At 47.4% G+C, this 24,013-nt stretch overlaps 1 protein-coding gene across 15 annotated transcripts in view; it reads right to left on the bottom strand.

Annotated features, from left to right (window-relative positions):
- Positions 1–24,013, bottom strand: part of TSPOAP1 (TSPO associated protein 1) — a 941,658-nt gene that overhangs the window by 530,115 nt on the left and 387,530 nt on the right. For all 15 annotated transcript variants that reach the window (XM_063956204.1, XM_063956202.1, XM_063956206.1 and 12 more), the window contains exons 3-5: positions 15,938–16,039; positions 9,817–9,945; positions 7,654–7,830 (exon numbers count right to left, since the gene is read on the bottom strand). In XM_063956204.1, the coding sequence (XP_063812274.1) occupies positions 7,654–7,830; positions 9,817–9,945; positions 15,938–16,039 (408 nt within the window). The remainder of the gene's footprint in view (positions 1–7,653; positions 7,831–9,816; positions 9,946–15,937; positions 16,040–24,013) is intronic.

Below are 24,013 nucleotides of genomic sequence, written 5' to 3'. Positions count from 1 at the left end.
ACGGTTGGAGGCAGCGGGAGAGGCTAACATTAAAGTCCGGGCAGCTGGGGGCGGGCAGGGGGCAGGGCGAAGCAATGGGCTGTAAAGGCCCATTGAAAATGTATGGGGAAGCGGCACCTATACTGGTGCCTCAATGACAGGGGCTTGCATTCAGCCCACATGAATGCACGCCCCTGTCAGTCCCCCAGATGTGATTGGGCCAGCGGATCCACTCTGCAGAGTTCGGCAGCGGAGAGCCTCAGCGTCATTTTTTAAATTCAAGATGGCCGCCGCGAGCCAATCACAGCTCGCCGCATCATCGCCCCGCCCCCTCAACTGGCTTATGTAAGCCAGCGGCGAGGTAGCGGCGGTCAGTCCGGCGGCGGGGAGGGAGCAGTCAAGAGCTCCCGAAGACACCGGAAGCCCTGGGGAGGCGAAGGCCATGCAAAAGAGTTTAAAGGCCGCCGTCCCCCAGGTGAAGACACCGGAAGTCCTGGAGTGGGGGTGGCCATGCAAAAGAACTTAAAGGCCGCCATCCCCCAGGTAAAGGTCCAGCACAATAAAATATTAAAACATCAGGTGTTTTTTATTTTAATATTTTCTTTACAGGCGGACTATGGATGCCAGCGGGCCCTTAATGTCCGGGCATGCTGGCACTTGTGGTTCACCAAGTGCCGGCATGCTTGGGCAGGCTGGGACCTGTAGGCCGACTATAAAGAACAATATTAGTAAGCCATGAACCCCGCACCCACCGCCACCAGGGGTGCGTGGCATAGCACTGGGCTTTCAGCCTAGTGCTGGTTGTTGCTCAGGAGGGGGGACCCCCTTTAAATTTTCGGGCCCCCCACTTCCTGAGGAATTCAAACCCTGGGCTGACTGGTTTGGGGGGTGCTTAATGCTATGGGAGGGGGTCAGGGGACCACATACTGAGTGTCTCCCCTGCTATGGCATTACTCCCCCTGGCTGGTTCAGCCTAGTGCTGGTCTTTGTAAAAGAAGGGGAACCCTATGCTTTTTTTTAATTTGGGGGGGGAGAGGTGGTGCAAGCGCCTCACCAGTGACTGCCCTCACCGCACATCACTGTTCTACAAATGCTTAACAAATGGCTGCTGTGTGTATAGAGCAAAGATTACATCGATAATGTCTTGATTCCCCACAGATTCCTAGGACTCTGGGAGCTGCACCTGTTTACTCTATTCTGTGATAAAAACAGCTCAGGATGAAAGGAAAATTAGATCAGCTGACGAAAGTGACATTCTCTTGCTGCAATTCAGTGCCTAGCAACTGGCATCTTTAATTATAAAAGCACTCACTACTAAAACTAACATTCCGCAACACAGTAAACATCTGTATTCTATTTAAAAACAAAACTAATTAACGTTTTTTGTATTCACTGAATGCCTTATAAAAAAAAAAAATAAGAATTTACTTACCGATAATTCTATTTCTCGGAGTCCGTAGTGGATGCTGGGGTTCCTGAAAGGACCATGGGGAATAGCGGCTCCGCAGGAGACAGGGCACAAAAGTAAAGCTTTCCGATCAGGTGGTGTGCACTGGCTCCTCCCCCTATGACCCTCCTCCAAGCCAGTTAGGTACTGTGCCCGGACGAGCGTACACAATAAGGGAGGAATTTTGAATCCCGGGTAAGACTCATACCAGCCACACCAATCACACCGTACAACTTGTGATCTAAACCCAGTTAACAGTATGATAACAGCGGAGCCTCTGAAAAGATGGCTCACAACAATAATAACCCGATTTTTGTAACTATGTACAAGTATTGCAGATAATCCGCACTTGGGATGGGCGCCCAGCATCCACTACGGACTCCGAGAAATAGAATTATCGGTAAGTAAATTCTTATTTTCTCTATCGTCCTAGTGGATGCTGGGGTTCCTGAAAGGACCATGGGGATTATACCAAAGCTCCCAAACGGGCGGGAGAGTGCGGATGACTCTGCAGCACCGAATGAGAGAACTCCAGGTCCTCCTTAGCCAGGGTATCAAATTTGTAGAATTTAGCAAACGTGTTTGCCCCTGACCAAGTAGCTGCTCGGCAAAGTTGTATAGCCGAGACCCCTCGGGCAGCCGCCCAAGATGAGCCCACCTTCCTTGTGGAATGGGCATTTACATATTTTGGCTGTGGCAGGCCTGCCACAGAATGTGCAAGCTGAATTGTATTACACATCCAACTAGCAATAGTCTGCTTAGAAGCAAGAGCACCCAGTTTGTTGGGTGCATACAGGATAACAGCAAGTCAGTTTTCCTGACTCCAGCCGTCCTGGAACATATTTTCAGGGCCCTGACAACATCTAGCAACTTGGAGTCCTCCAAGTCCCTAGTAGGTGCAAGGCACCACAATAAGCTGGTTCAGGTGAAACACTGACACCACCTTAGGGAGAGAACTGGGGACGAGTCCGCAGCTCTGCCCTGTCCGAATGGACAAACAGATATGGGCTTTTTTGAGAAAAAAACCACCAATTTGACACTCGCCTGGTCCAGGCCAGGGCCAAGAGCATGGTCACTTTTCATGTGAGATGCTTCAAATCCACAGATTTGACTGGTTTTAAACCAATGTGATTTGAGGAATCCCAGAACTACGTTGAGATCCCACAGTGCCACTGGAGGCACAAAAGGGGGTTGTATATGCAATACTCCCTTGACAAACTTCTGGACTTCAGGAACTGAAGCCAATTCTTTCTGGAAGAAAATCGACAGGGCCGAAATTTGAACCTTAATGGACCCCAATTTGAGGCCCATAGACACTCCTGTTTGCAGGAAATGCAGGAAACGACCGAGTTGAAATTTCTTTGTGGGGCCTTCCTGGCCTCACACCACGCAACATATTTTCGCCACATGTGGTGATAATGTTGTACGGTCACCTCCTTTCTGGCTTTGACCAGGGTAGGAATGACCTCTTCCGGAATGCCTTTTTCCCTTAGGATCCGGCTTTCCACCGCCATGCCGACAAACGCAGCTGCGGTAAGTCTTGGAACAGACATGGTACTTGCTGAAGCAAGTCCCTTCTTAGCGGCAGAGGCCATAAGACCTCTGTAAGCATCTCTTGAAGTTCCGGGTACCAAGTCCTTCTTGGCCAATCCGGAGCCATGAGTATAGTTCTTACTCCTCTACGTCTTATAATTCTCAGCACCTTAGGTATGAGAAGCAGAGGAGGGAACACATACACCGACTGGTACACCCACGGTGTTACCAGAACGTCCACAGCTATTGCCTGAGGGTCTCTTGACCTGGCGCAATACCTGTCCCGTTTTTTGTTCAGACGGGACGCCATCATGTCCACCTTTGGTATTTCCCAACGGTTTACAATCATGTGGAAAAAACTTCCCGATGAAGTTTCCACTCTCCCGGGTGGAGGTCGTGCCTGCTGAGGAAGTCTGCTTCCCAGTTTCCATTCCCGGGATGAAACACTGCTGACAGTGCAATCACATGATTTTCCGCCCAGCGAAAAGTCCTTGCAGTTTTTGCCATTGCCCTCCTGCTTCTTGTGTCGCCCTGTCTGTTTACGTGGGCGACTGCCGTGATGTTTTTCCCACTGGATCAATACCGGCTGACCTTGAAGCAGAGGTCTTGCTAAGCTTAGAGCATTATAAATTTACCCTTAGCTCCAGTATATTTATGTGGAGAAAAGTCTCCAGACTTGATCACACTCCCTGGAAATTTTTTCCTTGTGTGACTGCTCCCCAGCCTCTCGGGCTGGGCTCCGTGGTCACCAGCATCCAATCCTGAATGCCGAATCTGCGGCCCTCTAGAAGATGAGCACTCTATAACCACCACAGGAGAGACACCCTTGTCCTTGGATATAGGGTTATCCGCTGATGCATCTGAAGATGCGATCCGGACCATTTGTCCAGCAGATCCCACTGAAAAGTTCTTGCGTGAAATCTGCCGAATGGAATTGCTTCGTAGGAAGCCACCATTTTTACCAGGACCCTTGTGCAATGATGCACTGTTTTTAGGAGGTTCCTGACTAGCTCGGATAACTCCCTGGCTTTCTCTTCCGGGAGAAACACCTTTTTCTGGACTGTGTCCAGAATCATCCCTAGGCACAGCAGACGTGTCGTCGGGATCAGCTGCGATTTTGGAATATTTAGAATCCACCCGTGCTGTTGTAGCAGTATCCGAGATAGTGCTACTCCGACCTCCAACTGTTCCCTGGACTATGCCCTTATCAGGAGATCGTCCAAGTAAGGGATAATTAAGACGCCTTTTCTTCGAAGAAGAATCATCATTTCGGCCATTACCTTGGTAAAGACCCGGGGTGCCGTGGACAATCCAAACGGCAGCGTCTGAAACCGATAGTGACAGTTCTGCACCACGAACCTGAGGTACCCTTAGTGAGAAGGGCAAATTTGGGACATAGAGGTAAGCATCCCTGATGTCCCGGGACACTATATAGTCCCCTTCTTCCTGGTTCGTTATCACTGCTCTGAGTGACTCCATCTTGATTTGAACCTTTGTAAGTGTTCAAAAAATTTTTTAGAATAAGTCTCACCTAGCCTTCTGGCTTCAGTACCACAATATAGTGTGGAATAATACCCCTTTTCTTGTAGTAGGAGGGGTAATTTAATTATCACCTGCTGGGAATACAGCTTGTGAATTTTTTCCCATACTGCCTCCTTGTCGGAGGGAGACCTTGGTAAAGCAGACTTCAGGAGCCTGCGAAGGGGAAACGTCTCGACATTCCAATCTGTACCCCTGGGATACTACTTGTAGGATCCAGGGGTCCTGTACGGTCTCAGCGCCATGCTGAGAACTTGTCAGAAGCGGTGGAACGCTTCTGTTCCTGGGAATGGGCTGCCTGCTGCAGTCTTCTTCCCTTTCCTCTATCCCTGGGCAGATATGATCTTATAGGGACGAAAGGACTGAGGCTGAAAAGACGGTGTCTTTTTCTGCAGAGATGTGACTTAGGGTAAAAACGGCGGATTTTCCAGCAGTTGCCGTGGCCACCAGGTCCGATGGACCGACCCCAAATAACTCCTCTTCCTTTATACGGCAATACACCTTTGTGCCGTTTGGAATCTGCATCACCTGACCACTGTCGTGTCCATAACATCTTCTGGCAGATATGGACATCGCATTTACTCTTGATGCCAGAGTGCAAATATCCCTCTGTGCATCTCGCATATATAGAAATGCATCCTTTAAATGCTCTATAGTCAATAAAATACTGTCCCTGTCAAGGGTATCAATATTTTTAGTCAGGGAATCCGACCAAGCCACCCCAGCTCTGCACATCCAGGCTGAGGCGATCGCTGGTCGCAGTATAACACCAGTATGTGTGTATATACTTTTTATGATATTTTCCAGCCTCCTGTCAGCTGGTCCTTGAGGACGGCCCTATCTATAGACGGTACCGCCACTTGTTTTGATAAGCGTGTGAGCGCCTTATCCACCCTAAGGGGTGTTTCCCAACGCGCCCTAACTTCTGGCGGGAAAGGGTATACCGCCCATAATTTTCTATCGGGGGGAACCCACGCATCATCACACACTTTATTTAATTTATCTGATTCAGGAAAAACTACGGTAGTTTTTTCACATCCCACATAATACCCTCTTTTGTGGTACTTGTAGTATCAGAAATATGTAACACCTCCTTCATTGCCTTTAACGTGTGGCCCTAATAAGGAATACGTTTGTTTATTCACCGTCGACACTGGATTCAGTGTCCCTGTCTGTGTCTGTGTCGACCGACTAAAGTAAACGGGCGTTTTAAAAACCCCTGACGGTGTTTTTGAGACGTCTGGACCGGTACTAATTGTTTGTCGGCCGTCTCATGTCGTCAACTGACCTTGCAGCGTGTTGACATTATCACGTAATTTCCTAAATAAGCCATCCATTCCGGTGTCGACTCCCTAGAGAGTGACATCACCATTACAGGCAATTGCTCCGCCTCCTCACCAACATCGTCCTCATACATGTCGACACACACGTACCGACACACAGCACACACACAGGGAATGCTCTGATAGAGGACAGGACCCACTAGCCCTTTGGAGAGACAGAGGGAGAGTTTACCAGCACACACCAAAAACGCTATAATTATATAGGGACAACCTTATATAAGTGTTTTCCCTTATAGCATCTTTTTTATATATTTCTAACGCCAATTTAGTGCCCCCCCTCTCTGTTTTAACCCTGTTTCTGTAGTGCAGTGCAGGGGAGAGCCTGGGAGCCTTCCCTCCAGCCTTTCTGTGAGGGAAAATGGCGCTGTGTGCTGAGGAGATAGGCCCCGCCCCTTTTTCGGCGGCCTCGTCTCCCGCTCTTAACGGATTCTGGCAGGGGTTAAATATCTCCATATAGCCTCCGGAGGCTATATGTGAGGTATTTTTAGCCAAAATAGGTATTCATTTGCCTCCCAGGGCGCCCCCCTCCCAGCGCCCTGCACCCTCAGTGACTGCCGTGTGAAGTGTGCTGAGAGGAAAATGGCGCACAGCTGCAGTGCTGTGCGCTACCTTTAGAAGACTGAGGAGTCTTCTGCCGCCGATTCTGGACCTCTTCTTACTTCAGCATCTGCAAGGGGGCCGGCGGCAAGGCTCCGGTGACCATCCAGGCTGTACCTGTGATCGTCCCTCTGGAGCTGATGTCCAGTAGCCAAGAAGCCAATCCATCCTGCACGCAGGTGAGTTCACTTCTTCTCCCCTAAGTCCCTCGTTGCAGTGATCCTGTTGCCAGCAGGACTCACTGTAAAATAAAAAACCTAAGCTAAACTTTTCTAAGCAGCTCTTTAGGAGAGCCACCTAGATTGCACCCTTCTCGGCCGGGCACAAAAATCTAACTGGCTTGGAGGAGGGTCATAGGGGGAGGAGCCAGTGCACACCACCTGATCGGAAAGCTTTACTTTTGTGCCCTGTCTCCTGCGGAGCCGCTATTCCCCATGGTCCTTTCAGGAACCCCAGCATCCACTAGGACGATAGAGAAATAAAGTTTGTGTACGAACTACATACTGCATGACTGCCAGTGCTAAATTGGGCAAACTTAAACCTGAGCTATTACAGATATCTAATTTAGCAGAGAAAACCCCCACTGATAGTGACGCCAAAATGTGTTAATAAATGTACTAAGCAGAAAGATCATGAAGTAGTCTACCACAGAACTTTACCATTCTATGTAAAATAGCATTATAAAAGCAAAAAATTATAGAATACCAGACAGATTACAACTCTAAAACTAAAGTACCATCAGGCAGAAAAACTCATGTGACTGCTTGAGTTCTCACAGGCTATTTACGATTACATGACAGTTAACAGATACCACATATTAACCATATTTTAAGACAAAGGGGTAGATTTACTAAAGCTTCTAAAGCAGACAAATGGGGGTTTTGGCCATAAAGTCCAATTAGATGCTATAATTGTTTAGAATGCAATAATAGAGCAGTGCCTCCCAAACTTGGTCCTCAAGGAACACTAGTGCTCCAGGTTTTAAGTATATCCATGGCTTAGAACAGATGGTTAAATCATACTGACAGAGGTACTAATTAAATCACCTGTTGCCAAGCATGGATATACTTAAAATCTGGACAGTTAGTGCTCCTTGAGGACAGCGCTTGGGAACCCATGCAACAGAGAAATGATAGCTAATATATGTATTGTTGTCACTTGTCTGTTTTAGAAGCTTTATTAAGTTCTACCTCCAAATCCTTAGATGGTGCTTACCGTGCCAGCTGACAGCTTGACCTGTAGCTCCTGACACTCTTGTTTCAAAGTTTCAATCTGTTTGTCTTTTGCCAACAGAGCACTGGCCTGGTCACTCATATCCTTTGCTCGTTGGGATGCAAATGCCTTCCTACACAGTTCCAGACTGGCTCCCTTAAGGTGCATTGGAGTATTTACCTACAAGCCAAAAAAAGGGCCATCAAATTCTAATTAATGGGTGAGATAGTTTTAGGAAAGCCAATAGTTGCTGAATAATAACATTAAGGATTGCAGGGAATGAACAAAAATGACATCCAGGACAGCCCTACAAAACCTGCTAAGGTACAGAACAACCACTTGGAGACTGAACTATTTCAGATTAACAGTTCTTTATTATTTATCTCTGCTTATAAATATCAATTCATACTTGGCAACACTGTTTCTCTTTTTCCCTTTGTATGGTATGCACAGCATGGGTTAATAGTTAATAGTACTTGTGTCCTTAACATTGCGTCAACTGTGTACAATATTAAATTATATCATTCTTTTTTTGGCATATTATATACTGTTCATCTGTTCTCATTCAATATCATAACGTACAACTGCACTGAGCTTTCTCTCCTGCAATTATATCACTTACTAAATACAAATAACATGTTTTCTGCCCAGTTTAAGGTTGCCAAAATACCCAAATTACTCAAGTTCTACTAATAAAGAATGTGAAGTGGATTTATATATTTATACTTGATATTTTACCAAGTAATTTCTTTTGCTGTTCCTTATGCCTTGCAAAAAGAAACAAGTCCCTAAAGAAACAAGGGTAACATTTGCTACCTCTCAGCACAATTGTAAGTGCATACAGTATATTTTGTTTACAGACCACCGAATCTCCCATGCATTTGATTTTGTGTGGGTCTTTACTCTGATGTTTCTTCTAGCTCAGTGTTTCTTAAACTCTGTACTCACGGAACCCTAAAATTGCGAGTTTTCAATGTATCCTCAGGAATAACTGGTAGCACATGTAAATCTATTGAGTTAGTCAATTAACACACCTACATATGCTACAGCTAGATGATCTGGAAAACATGCACTGTTAGGATTCCATGAGGGCTGGGTTTGAGAAGCACTGTTCTAGATCCTTTCTAAAGCTGCCCATACACCTAAAGATTTATCTAGCTGGTTGAAACGAAAATCTGGTAATATATGCGAGCAAATGACATTTGACCATTTGCTATGAAATGCCAGAAAACTGACAAAAATGGTCAGTAAGACAAATTGGTTAAATCCATTTGATTTAACTACTTTGTCTGAATGATTGTTTTTGACAGTTTTCCAGCATTTCGGAACAAATGGTCAATTGTCATTTGCTCCCATACATTACCAGATTTTCGCTCCAACCTGCCAGATTGGACAATACATTTGTAGGTGTATAGCCAGTCTAACTCTGCAATGTATATGACTTAGGGCCTAATGCAGACCTGGCCGCTGTTGCGCAAAATCGCACAGCGGGCGATCGAATGGCTGCGTATGCATCCAGATTGTAATGCGCAGGCGTGAGTCCAAACGGCAAAGAAATCCTGTGTCTTTTTTTCATCGCTAGGCGAACGCAGGTTGATTGACAGGAAACGGTCGTTTGGGGACGGTAAGTGCCTGTTTTCTGGGATAGTCTGGAAAAACGTAGGCATTCCCAATCGTTTTCAGGGAGGGTATGTAACGTCAGCTCCGGCCCGATCAGCTTGATTCTTTCGCACTGTAGGAGTAAGTCCTGAGCTATGCACAGACTGGAAAAAACATTCAATGCAAGTGACTTGGGAACGGATTTGCAGCTGACCAGCATATGCAAAGCTTTTTGCACAGAGTACGCAGACTTGCATGGGGCGGGTTTTCACTCTAGGCGGCGACTATCTGATTGCAGACCTCTTCAAATTCACAGAGGTGCAAGGTGGTCTGAATTAGGCCCCTAGTGTCATTGGCATTAGGTTCTTCAAAATAATGCAGCAGGGTTTAAAGTTCTCTTATTGGACATAAGAAAATTACTAGAGAATGGGGGTAACACCTCATACCACCTTTTCATGCAAGTGTACTTTATATGATTAGGCCTTTGGCTAGCAATACAGTTCAACATAACAATTACTCCACATAGCTAACACTAGCCTAAGATTTCCCTCCAACAATAAAAAGTACCATTTTCAGATTGGCCTCCTGGAGTTTACGAGCTCTTTCCTCCAAGCGTTTGGCTATAACTGCAAGCTCTGCGTTTTTTCTCTTTAGCCTTTTCACCTTCTCTTCAGTCTCTGGAAAGCTGCTTTTTCTCTGAAGGAGTGAATATAAAAGTCAGTTCTCAGTAGCTTCTCAGACACTACAAATATGGTATAAAAGATTCCAAACCTGGCGAGTAAATACAGAATATAATGTTTGTGCAAAGAATATAAAAATTGAGAGACTAGAATAATAAATGGTGTAAAGTACAAACTCAGGACTAGGCAATGCAGAGCAGGACATAAAAGTGTGTACATGTACAGAAATAATAAGAATTTACTCACCGGTAATTCTATTTCTCGTAGTCCGTAGTGGATGCTGGGAACTCCGTAAGGACCATGGGGAATAGCGGGCTCCGAAGGAGGCTGGGCACTCCAGAAAGATCTTAGACTACCTGGTGTGCACTGGCTCCTCCCACCATGACCCTCCTCCAAGCCTCAGTTAGGTACTGTGCCCGGACGAGCGTACACAATAAGGAAGGATTTTGAATCCCGGGTAAGACTCATACCAGCCACACCAATCACACCGTACAACTCGTGATATGAAACACAGTTAACAGTATGAAACAATAGAGCCTCTCAACAGATGGCTCAACAATAACCCGATTTAGTTAACCATAACTATGTACAAGTATTGCAGATAAACCGCACTTGGGATGGGCGCCCAGCATCCACTACGGACTACGAGAAATAGAATTACCGGTGAGTAAATTCTTATTTTCTCTAACGTCCTAGTGGATGCTGGGAACTCCGTAAGGACCATGGGGATTATACCAAAGCTCCCAAACGGGCGGGAGAGTGCGGATGACTCTGCAGCACTGAATGAGAGAACTCCAGGTCCTCCTCAGCCAGGGTATCAAATTTGTAGAATTTTTGCAAACGTGTTTGCCCCTGACCAAGTAGCTGCTCGGCAAAATTGTAAAGCCGAGACCTCTCGGGCAGCCGCCCAAGATGAGCCCACCTTCCTTGTGGAATGGGCATTGACAGATTTTGGCTGTGGCAGGCCTGCCACAGTATGTGCAAGCTGAATTGTACTACAAATCCAACGAGCAATAGTCTGCTTAGAAGCAGGAGCACCCAGCTTGTTAGGTGCATATAGGATAAACAGAGAGTCAGATTTTCTGACTCTAGCCGTTCTGGAAACATATATTTTCAGTGCCCTGACAACGTCTAGCAACTTGGAGTCCTCCAAGTCCCTAGTAGCCTAGGCACCACAATAGGCTGGTTCAGGTGAACGCTGACACCACCTTTGGGAGAAACTGGGGACGAGTCCTCAATTCTGCCCTATCCATATGGAAAATCAAATAAGGGCTTTTACAAGACAAAGCCGCCAACTTTGATACTCGCCTGGCAGAAGCCAAAGCCAATAACATAACCACCTTCCACGTGAGATATTTCAGATCCACGGTTTTTAGTGGTTCAAACCAATGTGATTTTAAGAAACTCAACACCACGTTGAGATCCCAAGGTGCCACAGGAGGCACAAACGGGGGCTGACTCTGCAGCACTCCTTTTATAAATGTCTGAACTTCAGGTACTGAAGCTAGTTCTTTTTGAAAGAAAATCGACAGAGCCGAGATCTGTACCTTAATGGAACCCAATTTAAGGCCCATAGTCACTCCTGCTTGCAGGAAATGCAGAAATCGACCTAGTTGAAATTCCTCTGTTGGGGCCCTTTCGGCCTCACACCATGCAACATATTTTCGCCATATGCGGTGATAATGAGTTGCTGTAACCTCTTTCCTGGCTTTAGTAAGCGTAGGAATGACTTCCTCCGGAATGCCCTTTTCCTTCAGGATCCGGCGTTCAACCGCCATGCCGACAAACGCAGCCGCGGTAAGTCTTGGAACAGACAGGGCCCCTGCTGCCGCAGGTCCTGTCTGAGTGGCAGAGGCCATGGGTCCTCTGATATAAATTCTTGAAGTTCTGGGTACCAAGCTCTTCTTGGCCATCCACGAGTATCGTTCTTACTCCTCGCCTTCTTATTATTCTCAGTACCTTTGGTACGAGAGGCAGAGGGGAGAACACATAAACCGACTGGTACACCCACGGTGTTACCAGAGCGTCCATAGCTATCGCCTGAGGGTCCCTTGACCCGGTGCAATATCTTTTATAGCTTTTTGTTGAGGCGGGACGCCATCATGTCCACCTGTGGCCTTTCCCAATGGTGTACAATCCTATTGGAAGACTTCTGGAGGAAGTCCCCATTCTCCCGGGTGGAGGTCGTGTCTGTTGAGAAGATCTGCTTCCCAGTTGTCCACTCCGGGAATGAACACTGCTGACAGTGCTAACACATGATTTTCCGCCTATCGGAGAATCCTTGTGGCTTCTGCCATCGCCATCCTGCTTCTTGTGCCGCCCTGTTGGTTTACATGGGCGACTGCCGTGATGTTGTCTGATTGGATCAGTACCGGCTGGTTTTGAAGCAGAGGCCTTGCCGGCCTCAGGGCATTGTAAATGGCCCTCAGGTCCAGAATATTTATGTGTAGGGAAATAACCTGACTTGACCAAAGTCCCTGGAAATTTCTTCCCTGTGTGACTGCCTCCCAGCCTCAAAGGCTGGAATCCATGGTCACTAGGACCTAGTCCTGTATGCCGAACCTGCGGCCCTCTTGAAGATGGGCCCTCTGCAGCCACCACAGTAGAGATACCCTGGTCCTTGGAGACAGGGTTATCAGCCTATGCATCGGAAGATGCGATCCGGACCACTTGTCCAACAGGTCCCTCTGAAAAGTTCTTGTATGGAACCTGCCTAATGGGATTGCTTCGTAGGAAGCTACCATTTTTCCCAGGACTCGCGTGCAATGATGCACCGCTACCTATTTTGGCTTCAGGAGGTCTCTGACTAGAGATGACAACTCCTTGGCTTTCTCCTCCGGGAGAAACACTATTTCTGGTTTATGTCCAGAACCATCCCCAGGAACAGTAGATGTGTCATAGGAACCAGCTGTGACTTTGGACTGTTTAGAATCCAACCATGCTGTTGTAGCACTTTCCAAAATAGTGCTACCCCGACTACCAACTGCTCCTTGGACCTCGCCCTTATAACGAGATTGTCCAAGTACGGGATAATTACAACTCCCTTTTTTTGAAGGAGTATCAACATTTCGGCCATTACCTTGATAAAACACCCTCGGTGCCATGTACAGTCCAAACGGCAGTGTCTGGACTTGGTAATGGTAATCCTGTACCACAAATCTGAGGTACTCCTGGCGAGGATGGTAAATGGGGACATGCAGGTAAGCATCCTTGATGTCCCAGGATACCATGTAATCCCCCTCGTCCAGGCTTGGAATAACCGCCCTGAGCGATTCCATCTTGAACTTGAATTTTTGTGTTCAAGGATTTTAAATATAAAATGGGTCACACCGAACCATGCGGTTTCGGTACCCCAACCCGTGTGGAATAGTAACCCCGTCCTTGTTGAAGTAGGGGCACCTTGAGTATTACCTGCTGGGAATACCGCTTATTAATTGCCTCTAGCACAGCCTCCCTGCCTGAGGGAGTTGTCAGCAAGGCATATTTTAGGAAACGGCTGGGGGGAGACATCTCGAATTCCAGCTTGTACCCCTGAAATACTACTTGAAAGAAACAGGGATCCACCTGTGAGCGAGCCCACTAATTGCTGAAATTTTTGAGACGGCCCCCCACCGTACCTGGCTACACCTGTGGGGCACCCGCGTCATGGTGTGGCCTCACAGGAGGCGGGGGAAGAATCTTGATTCTGGGAACAGGCTGACTGGTGCAGCTTTTTTCCCTCTACCCTTGTCTCTGTACAGAAAGGAAGCGCCATTTGACCCGCTTGCTTTTCTGAAGCCGAAAGGACTGTACCTTTGTCTGTGAGGAAACCTGAGGTAAAATTATTTCTTCCCAGCAGTTGCTGTGGATACGAGGTCCCAGAGACCATCCCCAAATAATTCCTCACCCTTATAAGGCTCTCTATGCGCTTTTTAAGTCAGCATCACCTGTCCAGTGACAGGTCTCTAATACCCTCCTGACAGAATGGACATTACATTTATTTTGGATGCCAGCCGGCAAAATATCCCTCTGTGCATCCCCCATATATAAGACGACGTCTTTAATATGTTTTTATGTTTTCCAACTAGTATCCCTGTTTGACAGGGTCACCGACCACGCTGCAGCAGCACTATCTGCAGGTCTCAGTCTAGTACCTGAGTGTGTAAATACAGACTTCAGGATAGCCTCCTGTTTTTTATCAACAGGTACCTATTAAAGTGGCCGTATCCTAAGACGGCAGTGCCACCTTTTTTGACAAACGTGTGAGCGCCTTATCCACCCTAGGGGATATCTCCCAGCGTAACTTATCCACCTGGCGGGAAAGGGTACGCCATCAGTAACTTTTTATAAATTACCAGTTTCTTAACGGGGGAACCTACGCTTTCACACACTTCATTTATTCATCTGATGGGGGAACAAAACACTGCCTGTTTTTTCTCCCCAAACCTAAAAACCCATTTTTAGAGGTGCTTGGGTTAAAGTCAGAAATGTATAACACATTTTTTATTGCCGGGATCACGTCACGGATGTTCCTAGTGGATTGTGTATATGTCTCCACCTTGTCGACACTGGAGTCAGACTCCGTGTCGACATCTGTGTCTGCCATCTGAGAGAGCGGGCGTTTTTGAGCCCCTGATGGCCTTTGAGACGCCTGGGCAGGCGCGGGCTGCGAAGCCGGCTGTCCCACAGCTGTTACGTCATCCACCCTTTTATGTAAGGAGTTGACACTGTCGGTTAATACCTTTCACCTATCCATCCACTCTGGTGTCGGCCCCACAGGGGGCGACATCACATATATCGGCCTCTGTTCTGTCACCATATAAGCCTCCTCATTCAACATGTCGACACAGCCGTACCGACACACCGCAGACACACAGGGAATGCTCTAAACGAGGACAGGACCCACAAAAGCCCTTTGGGGGGACAGAGTAAGAGTATGCCAGCACACACCAGAGCGCTATATATATACAGGGACTAACTGAGTTATGTCCCTAATAGCTTTTATATAATATACTGTATACAGTGCCAATTTTAATGCCCCCTCTCTCTTTTCCCTCTTACTGTACTGTAGAATTGCAGGGAAGAGCCAGGGAGCTTCCCTCCAGCCGAGCTGTGAGGGAAAAATGGCGCCAGTGTGCTGAGGAGATAGGCTCCGCCCCTTTTTCGCGGCCTATTCTCCCGTTTTTTATGGAATTCTGGCAGGGGTATTTACCTCATATATAGCCCCTGGGGCCATATATTGAGGTATTTTAGCCAGCCAAGGTGTTTTTATTGCTGCCTCAGGGCGCCCCCCCCAGCGCCCTGCACCCTCAGTGACCGGAGTGTGAAGTGTGTGAGAGGAGCAATGGCGCACAGCTGCAGTGCTGTGCGCTACCTTGGTGAAGACAGAGTCTTCATGCCGCCGATTTTCCGGACCATCTTCTTGCTTCTGGCTCTGTAAGGGGGACGGCGGCGCGGCTCCGGGACCGAACATCAAGGCTGGGCCTGCGGTCGATCCCTCTGGAGCTAATGGTGTCCAGTAGCCTAAGAAGCCCAATCCGGCTGCAAGCAGGCGAGTTCGCTTCTTCTCCCCTTAGTCCCTCGCTGCAGTGAGCCTGTTGCCAGCAGGTCTCACTGAAAATAACAAATTCTAAGACTATAACTTTCTAAGAGCTCAGGAGAGCCCCTAGTGTGCATCCAACCTCGGCCGGGCACGAAATCTAACTGAGGCTTGGAGGAGGGTCATGGTGGGAGGAGCCAGTGCACACCAGGTAGTCTAAGATCTTTCTGGAGTGCCCAGCCTCCTTCGGAGCCCGCTATTCCCCATGGTCCTTACGGAGTTCCCAGCATCCACTAGGACGTTAGAGAAATATGATTAATGACAGATCAAATAATTATTTCTGGTATGATAGAGATATGGTGACAGTAACAACACAAAGTACTTGCTTTGTGTAGCTCTTTGCAAAACACAGATGTTTATACAAGAGTACATACACCTCATGAAACCATGAAACATGATAATCAGTCGACCATATGCTAGAAATTCTCACCAATATGATATTCTCTTCTTTCAAATCTTTGCAACGCTGTTCCAAATTTCGGAGTGCATTCAGTAATTCTGCATCTTGCATTGAACAATGGTCACTGACATTCTGCATAATATATTAAAAAAGGAATAGTTTATTTTAGCTATGCTTTTTTGAGACATAGATGAAAAAAAATGTTTTGTTTTGTTTTTTGAGAAAAAATAGAAAATTATTAAAATTTCTTCAAAATTCCTTGAAACATGGCACCTGCCTATAACAAACAGGTCAACTCCACAGACCGGTGAACAGAAACAGGAAAAAGCTATACCTCCATTAAGTATATAATGACTCCTCCTTCCCACTAGTGCCTCTGACTATTTTCCCAAGCTGTCCCAAAAAAAAACAGACAGACAATACGAATGGGTATATTGGCCTCATTGTCGGATTAGGATAGATAGAGATGGGGGGCACAGGGACACTGTGCCCCCCTCTCTAAGGGTGCTCATCGGCCGGAGTACTCGACGCCTTCTCTGTTGATGCACAGCAGCCGCCAGGCACTATAGCCTATCCACAAGTTACAAGTTCAGCTGCTTCGGATTTCACTGTGAGGGAAGCTCAGACGACACCTGTCGGTGACCACTGTCCTTTGCTGCAGTGAGTAATGGCATCCCCGGCACTGGTGAAGTAAAGGCAGCTGAGATCCAGGCACTGCTGTAAAGAGGGGAAGGCCCAGAGAATTAGGAGTGGGCCCTGCTGTCCTTTGTGATCCAGGCCCCCTAAAGGCTTAATACAGCCCTGATTAGCTTGCCACGCAGTATTTCAAGGAAATGAAATCAAAAGTAATAATTCTCTAATTATTTTCATCTCAAGCTCCATCGCAGCCATGATGAGGGGCCAAATGTAATAGTGAGAGTTTCAAAAAGTGAGGGATTTGGTAAGGTTTTGCAGTTTTTTTAAAAAGTGGCAATCATTTACACAGCAAGATCAACCTGGTTTTAATGATTGCCACTTAAAAAAAACTGAAAAACCTTACCACATCTCTCACTTTCTGAAACTTTCACTCTATTACATTTGGCCCCAATACTGCAAAGGAAATGCAACAAAAGGAAGTTTTACTGATTAACTGCTTGAAGGATTTCTCTTCCAAACAGAGCCGCAGTAGAAGAGATTACATCCAGAAAATACTGTCTGGTCAAGACTTGGAGAGATGAATATACTGCTTCTTTGCATAGATTTCTGAAGTCAGAGCCATGTGTGACCAGTGTTGCTACTGCGTTATCTAATTTGCCCTTGTGACTTCTGGCGCCTCACATCTGATTCCCTGCAAAGTCTTAACACTGACCTCATTAAACCACCTTGCAAAAATATACTTTGGAGTATGCCCTAGATGAAGTCTGACATGAAGGACAGAGATCTGACGGAATTTTTTGGTTCATGAGGAGTAAACAGAAATTGCCATGACAAGATCCAGGCTACATAATCATCCTTATCCGTTAGTTGTTCGAGAGCATAAAGATGGCAGTAAGAGTTCCCAAAAAATTTGAAATGAGGAAATTATCTTTGGTAGTTTGCAATACCACTTTGATAAAATAAATGTTAAAAAAAATAAAATAATGCTCTTTACACCACAAAGCATGCAAACAAAAACAACACCATAAGTGTGAGCCATTTGAGGATGACATCTTTCAAAGGCTCAAAGGGAGCAAATGTTAGAGTATCCAGAACTTTACTAAGATCCCAGGGTGATGCAAAAATAAGAATTTACTTACCGATAATTCTATTTCTCGTAGTCCGTAGTGGATGCTGGGGACTCCGTCAGGACCATGGGGGATAGCGGCTCCACAGGAGACTGGGCACAAAAGTAAAGGTTTAGAACTACCTGGTGTGCACTGACTCCTCCCCCTATAACCCTCCTCCAAGCCTCAGTTAGGATACTGTGCCCGGACGAGCGTACACAATAAGGAAGGATTTTGAATCTCGGGTAAGACTCATACCAGCCACACCAATCACACCATATAACTTGTGATCTAAACCCAGTTAACAGCATGATAACAGAGGAGCCTCTAGAAAAGATGGCTCACTACAGCAATAACCCGATTTTTTTGGTAACAATAACTATGTACCAGTATTGCAGACAATCCGCACTTGGGATGGGCGCCCAGCATCCACTACGGACTACGAGAAATAGAATTATCGGTAAGTAAATTCTTATTTTCTCTGAAGTCCTAGTGGATGCTGGGGACTCTGTAAGGACCATGGGGATTATACCAAAGCTCCCAAACGGGCGGGAGAGTGCGGATGACTCTGCAGCACCAAATGAGAGAACTCCAGGTCCTCCTCAGCCAGGGTATCAAATTTGTAGAATTTAGCAAACGTGTTTGCCCCTGACCAAGTAGCTGCTCGGCAAAGTTGTAAAGCCGAGACCCCTCGGGCAGCCGCCCAAGATGAGCCCACCTTCCTTGTGGAATGGGCTTTTACAGATTTTGGCTGTGGCAGGCCTGCCACAGAATGTGCAAGCTGAATTGTACTACAAATCCAACGAGCAATAGTCTGTTTAGAAGCAGGAGCACCCAGCTTGTTGGGTGCATACAGAATAAACAACGAGTCAGATTTTCTGACTCCAGCCGTCCTGGAAACCTATATTTTCAGGGCCCTGACAACGTCTAGCAACTTGGAGTCCTCCAAGTCCCTAGTAGCCGCAGGCACCACAATAGGTTGATTCAGGTGAAACGCTGAAAACCACCTTAGGGAGAAACTGAGGACAAGTCCTCAATTCCGCCCTGTCCGAATGGAAAATCAGATGAGGGCTTTTACAGGACAAAGCCGCCAATTCTGACACGCACCTGGCCCAGGCCAGGGCCAACAGCATGACCACTTTCCATGTGAGATATTTTAACTCCACAGATTTAAGTGGTTCAAACCAATGTGACTTTTGGAACCCAAAAACTACATTTAGATCCCAAGGTGCCACTGGAGGCACAAAAGGAGGCTGTATATACAGTACCCCTTTCACAAACGTCTGAACTTCAGGGACTGAAGCTAGTTCTTTTTGGAAGAAAATTGACAGGGCCGAAATTTGAACCTTAATGGACCCCCATTTCAGGCCCATAGACACTCCTGTTTTCAGGAAAAGTAGGAATCGACCTAGTTGAAAAATTCCCCCGTCGGGGCCTTACTGGCCTCGCACCACGCAACATATTTTTGCCAAATGCGGTGATAATGTTTTGCGGTTATATCTTTCCTGGCTTTGATCAGGATAGGAATGACTTCATCCGGAATGCCTATCTCCTTCAGGATCCGGCGTTCAACCGCCATGCCGTCAAACGCAGCCGCGGTAAGTCTTGGAACAGACAGGGTCCTTGCTGGAGCAGGTCCCTTCTTAGAGGTAGAGGCCACGGATCCTCCGTGAGCATCTCTTGAAGTTCCGGTTACCAAGTCCCTCTTGGCCAATCCGGAGCCACGAATATAGTGCTTACTCCTCTCCATCTTATAATTCTCAGTACCTTGGGTATGAGAGGCAGAGGAGGGAACACATACACTGACTGGTACACCCACTGTGTTACCAGAGCGTCTACAGCTATTGCCTGAGGGTCCCTTGACCTGGCGCAATACTTGTCGAGTTTTATAAACATGTGGAAGACTTCTGGGTGAAGTCCCCACTCTCCCGGGTGGAGGTCGTGTCTACTGAGGAAGTCTGCTTCCCAGTTGTCCACTCCCGGAATGAATACTGCTGACAGTGCTATCACATGATTTTCCGCCCAGCGAAGAATCCTTGCAGCTTCTGCCTTGCCCTCCTGCTTCTTGTGTCACCCTGTCTGTTTACGTGGGTGACTGCCGTGATGTTGTCCGAATGGATCAACTCCGGGTGACCTTGAAGCAGAGGTCTTGCTGAGCTTAGAGCATTGTAAATGGCCCTTAGCTTCAGGATATTTATGTGAAGTGATGTCTCCAGGCTTGACCATAAGCTCTGGAAATTCCTTCCCTGTGTGACTGCTCCCCAGCCTCGCAGGCTGACATCCGTGGTCACCAGGACCCAGTCCTGAATGCCGAATCTGCGGCCCTCTAGAAGATGAGCACTCTGCAACCACCACAGGAGAGACACCCTTGTGCTTGGTGACAGGGTTATCCGCTGATGCATCTGAAGATGCGACCCGGACCATTTGTCCAGCAGGTCCCACTGGAAAGTTCTTGCGTGGAATCTGCCGAATGGGATTGCTTCGTAGGAAGTCACCATTTTTACCAGAACCCTTTCATTGATGTACTGAGACTTGGCTCGGTTATAGGAGGTTCCCGACTAGCTCGGATAACTCCCTGACTTTCTCCTCCGGGAGAAACACCTTTTTCTGGACTGTGTCCAGGATCATCCCTAGGAACAGAAGACGAGTCGTTGGAATCAGCTGCGATTTTGGAATATTGAGAATCCAATCGTGCTGCCGCAACACTACCTGAGATAGTGCTACACCGACCTCCAACTGTTCCCTGGATCTTACCCTTATCAGGGAATCGTCCAAGTAAGGGATAACTAAAACTCCCTTCCTTCGAAGGAGTATCATCATTTCGGCCATTACCTTGATAAAGACCCGGGGTGCCGTGGAACATCCATACGGCAGCGTCTGAAACTGATAGTGACAGTTCTGTACCACAAACCTGAGGTACCCTTGGTGAGAAGGGTAAATTGGGACATGAAGGTAAGCATCCTCGATGTCCCGAGACATCATGTAGTCCCCTTCTTCCAGGTTCGCAATCACTGCTCTGAGTGACTCAATCTTGAATTTGAACCTCCGTATGTAAGTGTTCAAGATTTTAGATTTAGACTCGGTCTCACCGAGCCGTCCGGCTTCGGTACCACAACCGTGTGGAATAATACCCCTTTCCCTGTTGCAGGAGGGGTACCTTGATTATCACCTGCTGGGAATACAGCTTGTGAATGGCTTCCAAAACTGCCTCCCTGTCAGAGGGAGACATCGGTAAAGCCGACTTTAGGAAACGGCGAGGGGGAGACGTCTCGAATTCCAATTTGTACCCCTGAGATATCACCTGAAGGATCCAGAGGTCTAATTGCGAGTGAGCCCACTGCGCGCTGAAATTCATTGAGACGGGCCCCCACCGTGCCTGATTCTGCTTGTAAAGCCCCAGCGTCATACTGAGGGCTTGGCAGAGGCGGGAGAGGGATTCTGTTCCTGGGAACTGGCTGATTTCTGCAGCCTTTTTCCTCTCCCTCTGTCACGGGGCAGAAATGAGGAACCTTTTGCCCGCTTGCCCACGAAAGGACTGCGCCTGATAATACGGCGTCTTCTTATGTTGAGAGGCGACCTGGGGTACAAACGTGGATTTCCCAGCTGTTGCCGTGGCCACCTCCGCCTCACCTGACCACTGTCGTGTCCATAACCCTCTACTGGCAGAAATGGACAACGCACTTAGACTTGATGCCAGTCGGCAAATATTCCGCTGTGCATCACGCATATCTAGAAATGCATCTTTTAAATGCTCTATAGACAATAATATACTGTCCCTATCTAGGGTATCAATATTTTCAGTCAGGGAATCCGACCACGCCAACCCAGCACTGCACATCCAGGCTGAGGCGATTGCTGGTCGCAGTATAATACCAGTATGTGTGTAAATACATTTTAGGATACTCTCCTGCTTTCTATCAGCAGGATCCTTAAGGGCGGCCATCTCAGGAGAGGGTAGAGCCCTTGTTCTTACAAGCGTGTGAACGCTTTATCCACCCTAGGGGGTGTTTCCCAACGCACCCTAACCTCTGGCGGGAAAGGATATAATGCCAATAACATTTTAGAAATTATCAGTTGTTATCGGGGGAAACCCACGCATCATCACACACCTCATTTAATTTCTCAGATTCAGGGAAACTACAGGTAGTTTTTCCTCACCGAACATAATACCCCTTTTTGGTGGTACTCGTATTATCAGAAATGTGTAAAACATTTTTCATTGCCTCAATCATGTAACGTGTGGCCCTACTGGAAGTCACATTTGTCTCTTCACCATCGACACGAGTCAGTATCCGTGTCGGCGTCTATATCTGCCATCTGAGGTAACGGGCGCTTTAGAGCCCCTGACGGCCTATGAGACGTCTGGACAGGCACAAGCTGAGTAGCCGGCTGTCTCATGTCAACCACTGTCTTTTATACAGAGCTGACACTGTCACGTAATTCCTTCCAACAGTTCATCCACTCAGGTGTCGACCCCCTAGGGGGTGACATCACTATTACAGGCAATTTGCTCCGCCTCCACATCATTTTCCTCCTCATACATGTCGACACAAACGTACCGACACACAGCACACACACAGGGAATGCTCTGATAGAGGACAGGACCCCACTAGCCCTTTGGGGAGACAGAGGGAGAGTTTGCCAGCACACACCAGAGCGCTATATATATACAGGGATAACCTTATATATGTTTTTTTCCCCTTATAGCTGCTGTATTTTTAATACTGCGCGTAATTAGTGCCCCCCTCTCTTTTTTAACCCTTTCTGTAGTGTAGTGACTGCAGGGGAGAGCCAGGGAGCTTCCCTCCAACGGAGCTGTGAGGGAAAATGGCGCCAGTGTGCTGAGGAGATAGGCTCCGCCCCCTTCTCGGCGGCCTTATCTCCCGTTTTTCTGTGTATTCTGGCAGGGGTTAAATTCATCCATATAGCCCAGGAGCTATATGTGATGCATTTTTTTGCCATCCAAGGTGTTTTTATTGCGTCTCAGGGCGCCCCCCCCCCAGCGCCCTGCACCCTCAGTGACCGGAGTGTGAAGTGTGCTGAGAGCAATGGCGCACAGCTGCAGTGCTGTGCGCTACCTTGTTGAAGACAGGACGTCTTCTGCCGCCGATTTTCCGGACCTCTTCTGTCTTCTGGCTCTGTAAGGGGGCCGGCGGCGCGGCTCTGGGACCTATCCATGGCTGGGCCTGTGATCGGTCCCTCTGGAGCTAATGTCCAGTAGCCTAAGAAGCCCAATCCACTCTGCACGCAGGTGAGTTCGCTTCTTCTCCCCTTAGTCCCTCGATGCAGTGAGCCTGTTGCCAGCAGGTCTCACTGAACATAAAAAACCTAAAACTAAACTTTTCACTAAGCAGCTCAGGAGAGCCACCTAGTGTGCACCCTTCTCGTTCGGGCACAAAAATCTAACTGAGGCTTGGAGGAGGGTCATAGGGGGAGGAGCCAGTGCACACCAGGTAGTTCTAAAGCTTTACTTTTGTGCCCAGTCTCCTGCGGAGCCGCTATCCCCCATGGTCCTTACGGAGTCCCCAGCATCCACTAGGACGTCAGAGAAAGGCTTTATAAGATGTCTAATTCTCTTTATCATTGAAAAAATAAGGTTGTCAGATCAGAGGTTAAAGGGGGTGGAACGAGGTGGAACGGAGTTCCAATACCTGGAATTGTAGTTAGAATAGTTCCACCTCCTCCACGGCCTAGCACAGTAATTCAGGGGCACTACCAGCGGTGATGCTACTGTGTGGCATAATTTAAATTGTGTGACCACGCCCTTTCCTTGTGAGACTACTGTCCCTTTATAAAGTATAGGAGGTAATGCAAAAAAGGTGTATAGTTTGCAGAGGGATACCAAACACCCTAGCACTGGCCCCGGCTCTGCCTAATGGGAGGTGTGGGGGGGAAGTGGTGGGGGAAATGAGTTCCACCACCTCTCCTGGAGCACTATAAGCCCCGTGTCAGATACAATATGGCATACTTGCCTACTTTTGAAAAAGCATTTCAGGGAGATTGTGAAAGTAACACCTATCAGCGCGGACGCGTACTGCTACATCGGAGAGGCGTGTCATGAAAATGACTTACATCCAAATGTAAATGAGCCCTAAAGTTAGTAAGATCTATTTGTTGAAGAAAAGACACTGATATTTTGCAGGATTTGTTCGTGTATTGTGTTTAACAAGAGCTTCCATATACTGTAAGTGGCCATAGGGATCATTGTGCCTTATAACCAATGCAAGGAAATGGCACTAATGATCCCATTTGAATGTATGTAGCTCTGATTTCTTTTTTCCCCCAAGAATGTAATAGCTGCATAATGGGGGTAAGGTACAATGAGGGAGATTGATGGACTATTCAGGGAGCGAGGGAGACTGCT

This window comes from Pseudophryne corroboree, chromosome 2 (assembly GCF_028390025.1).
Source record: "Pseudophryne corroboree isolate aPseCor3 chromosome 2, aPseCor3.hap2, whole genome shotgun sequence".
Taxonomy (NCBI): Eukaryota; Metazoa; Chordata; class Amphibia; order Anura; family Myobatrachidae; genus Pseudophryne; species Pseudophryne corroboree.
This window is presented reverse-complemented; position numbering and strand designations above follow the sequence as displayed.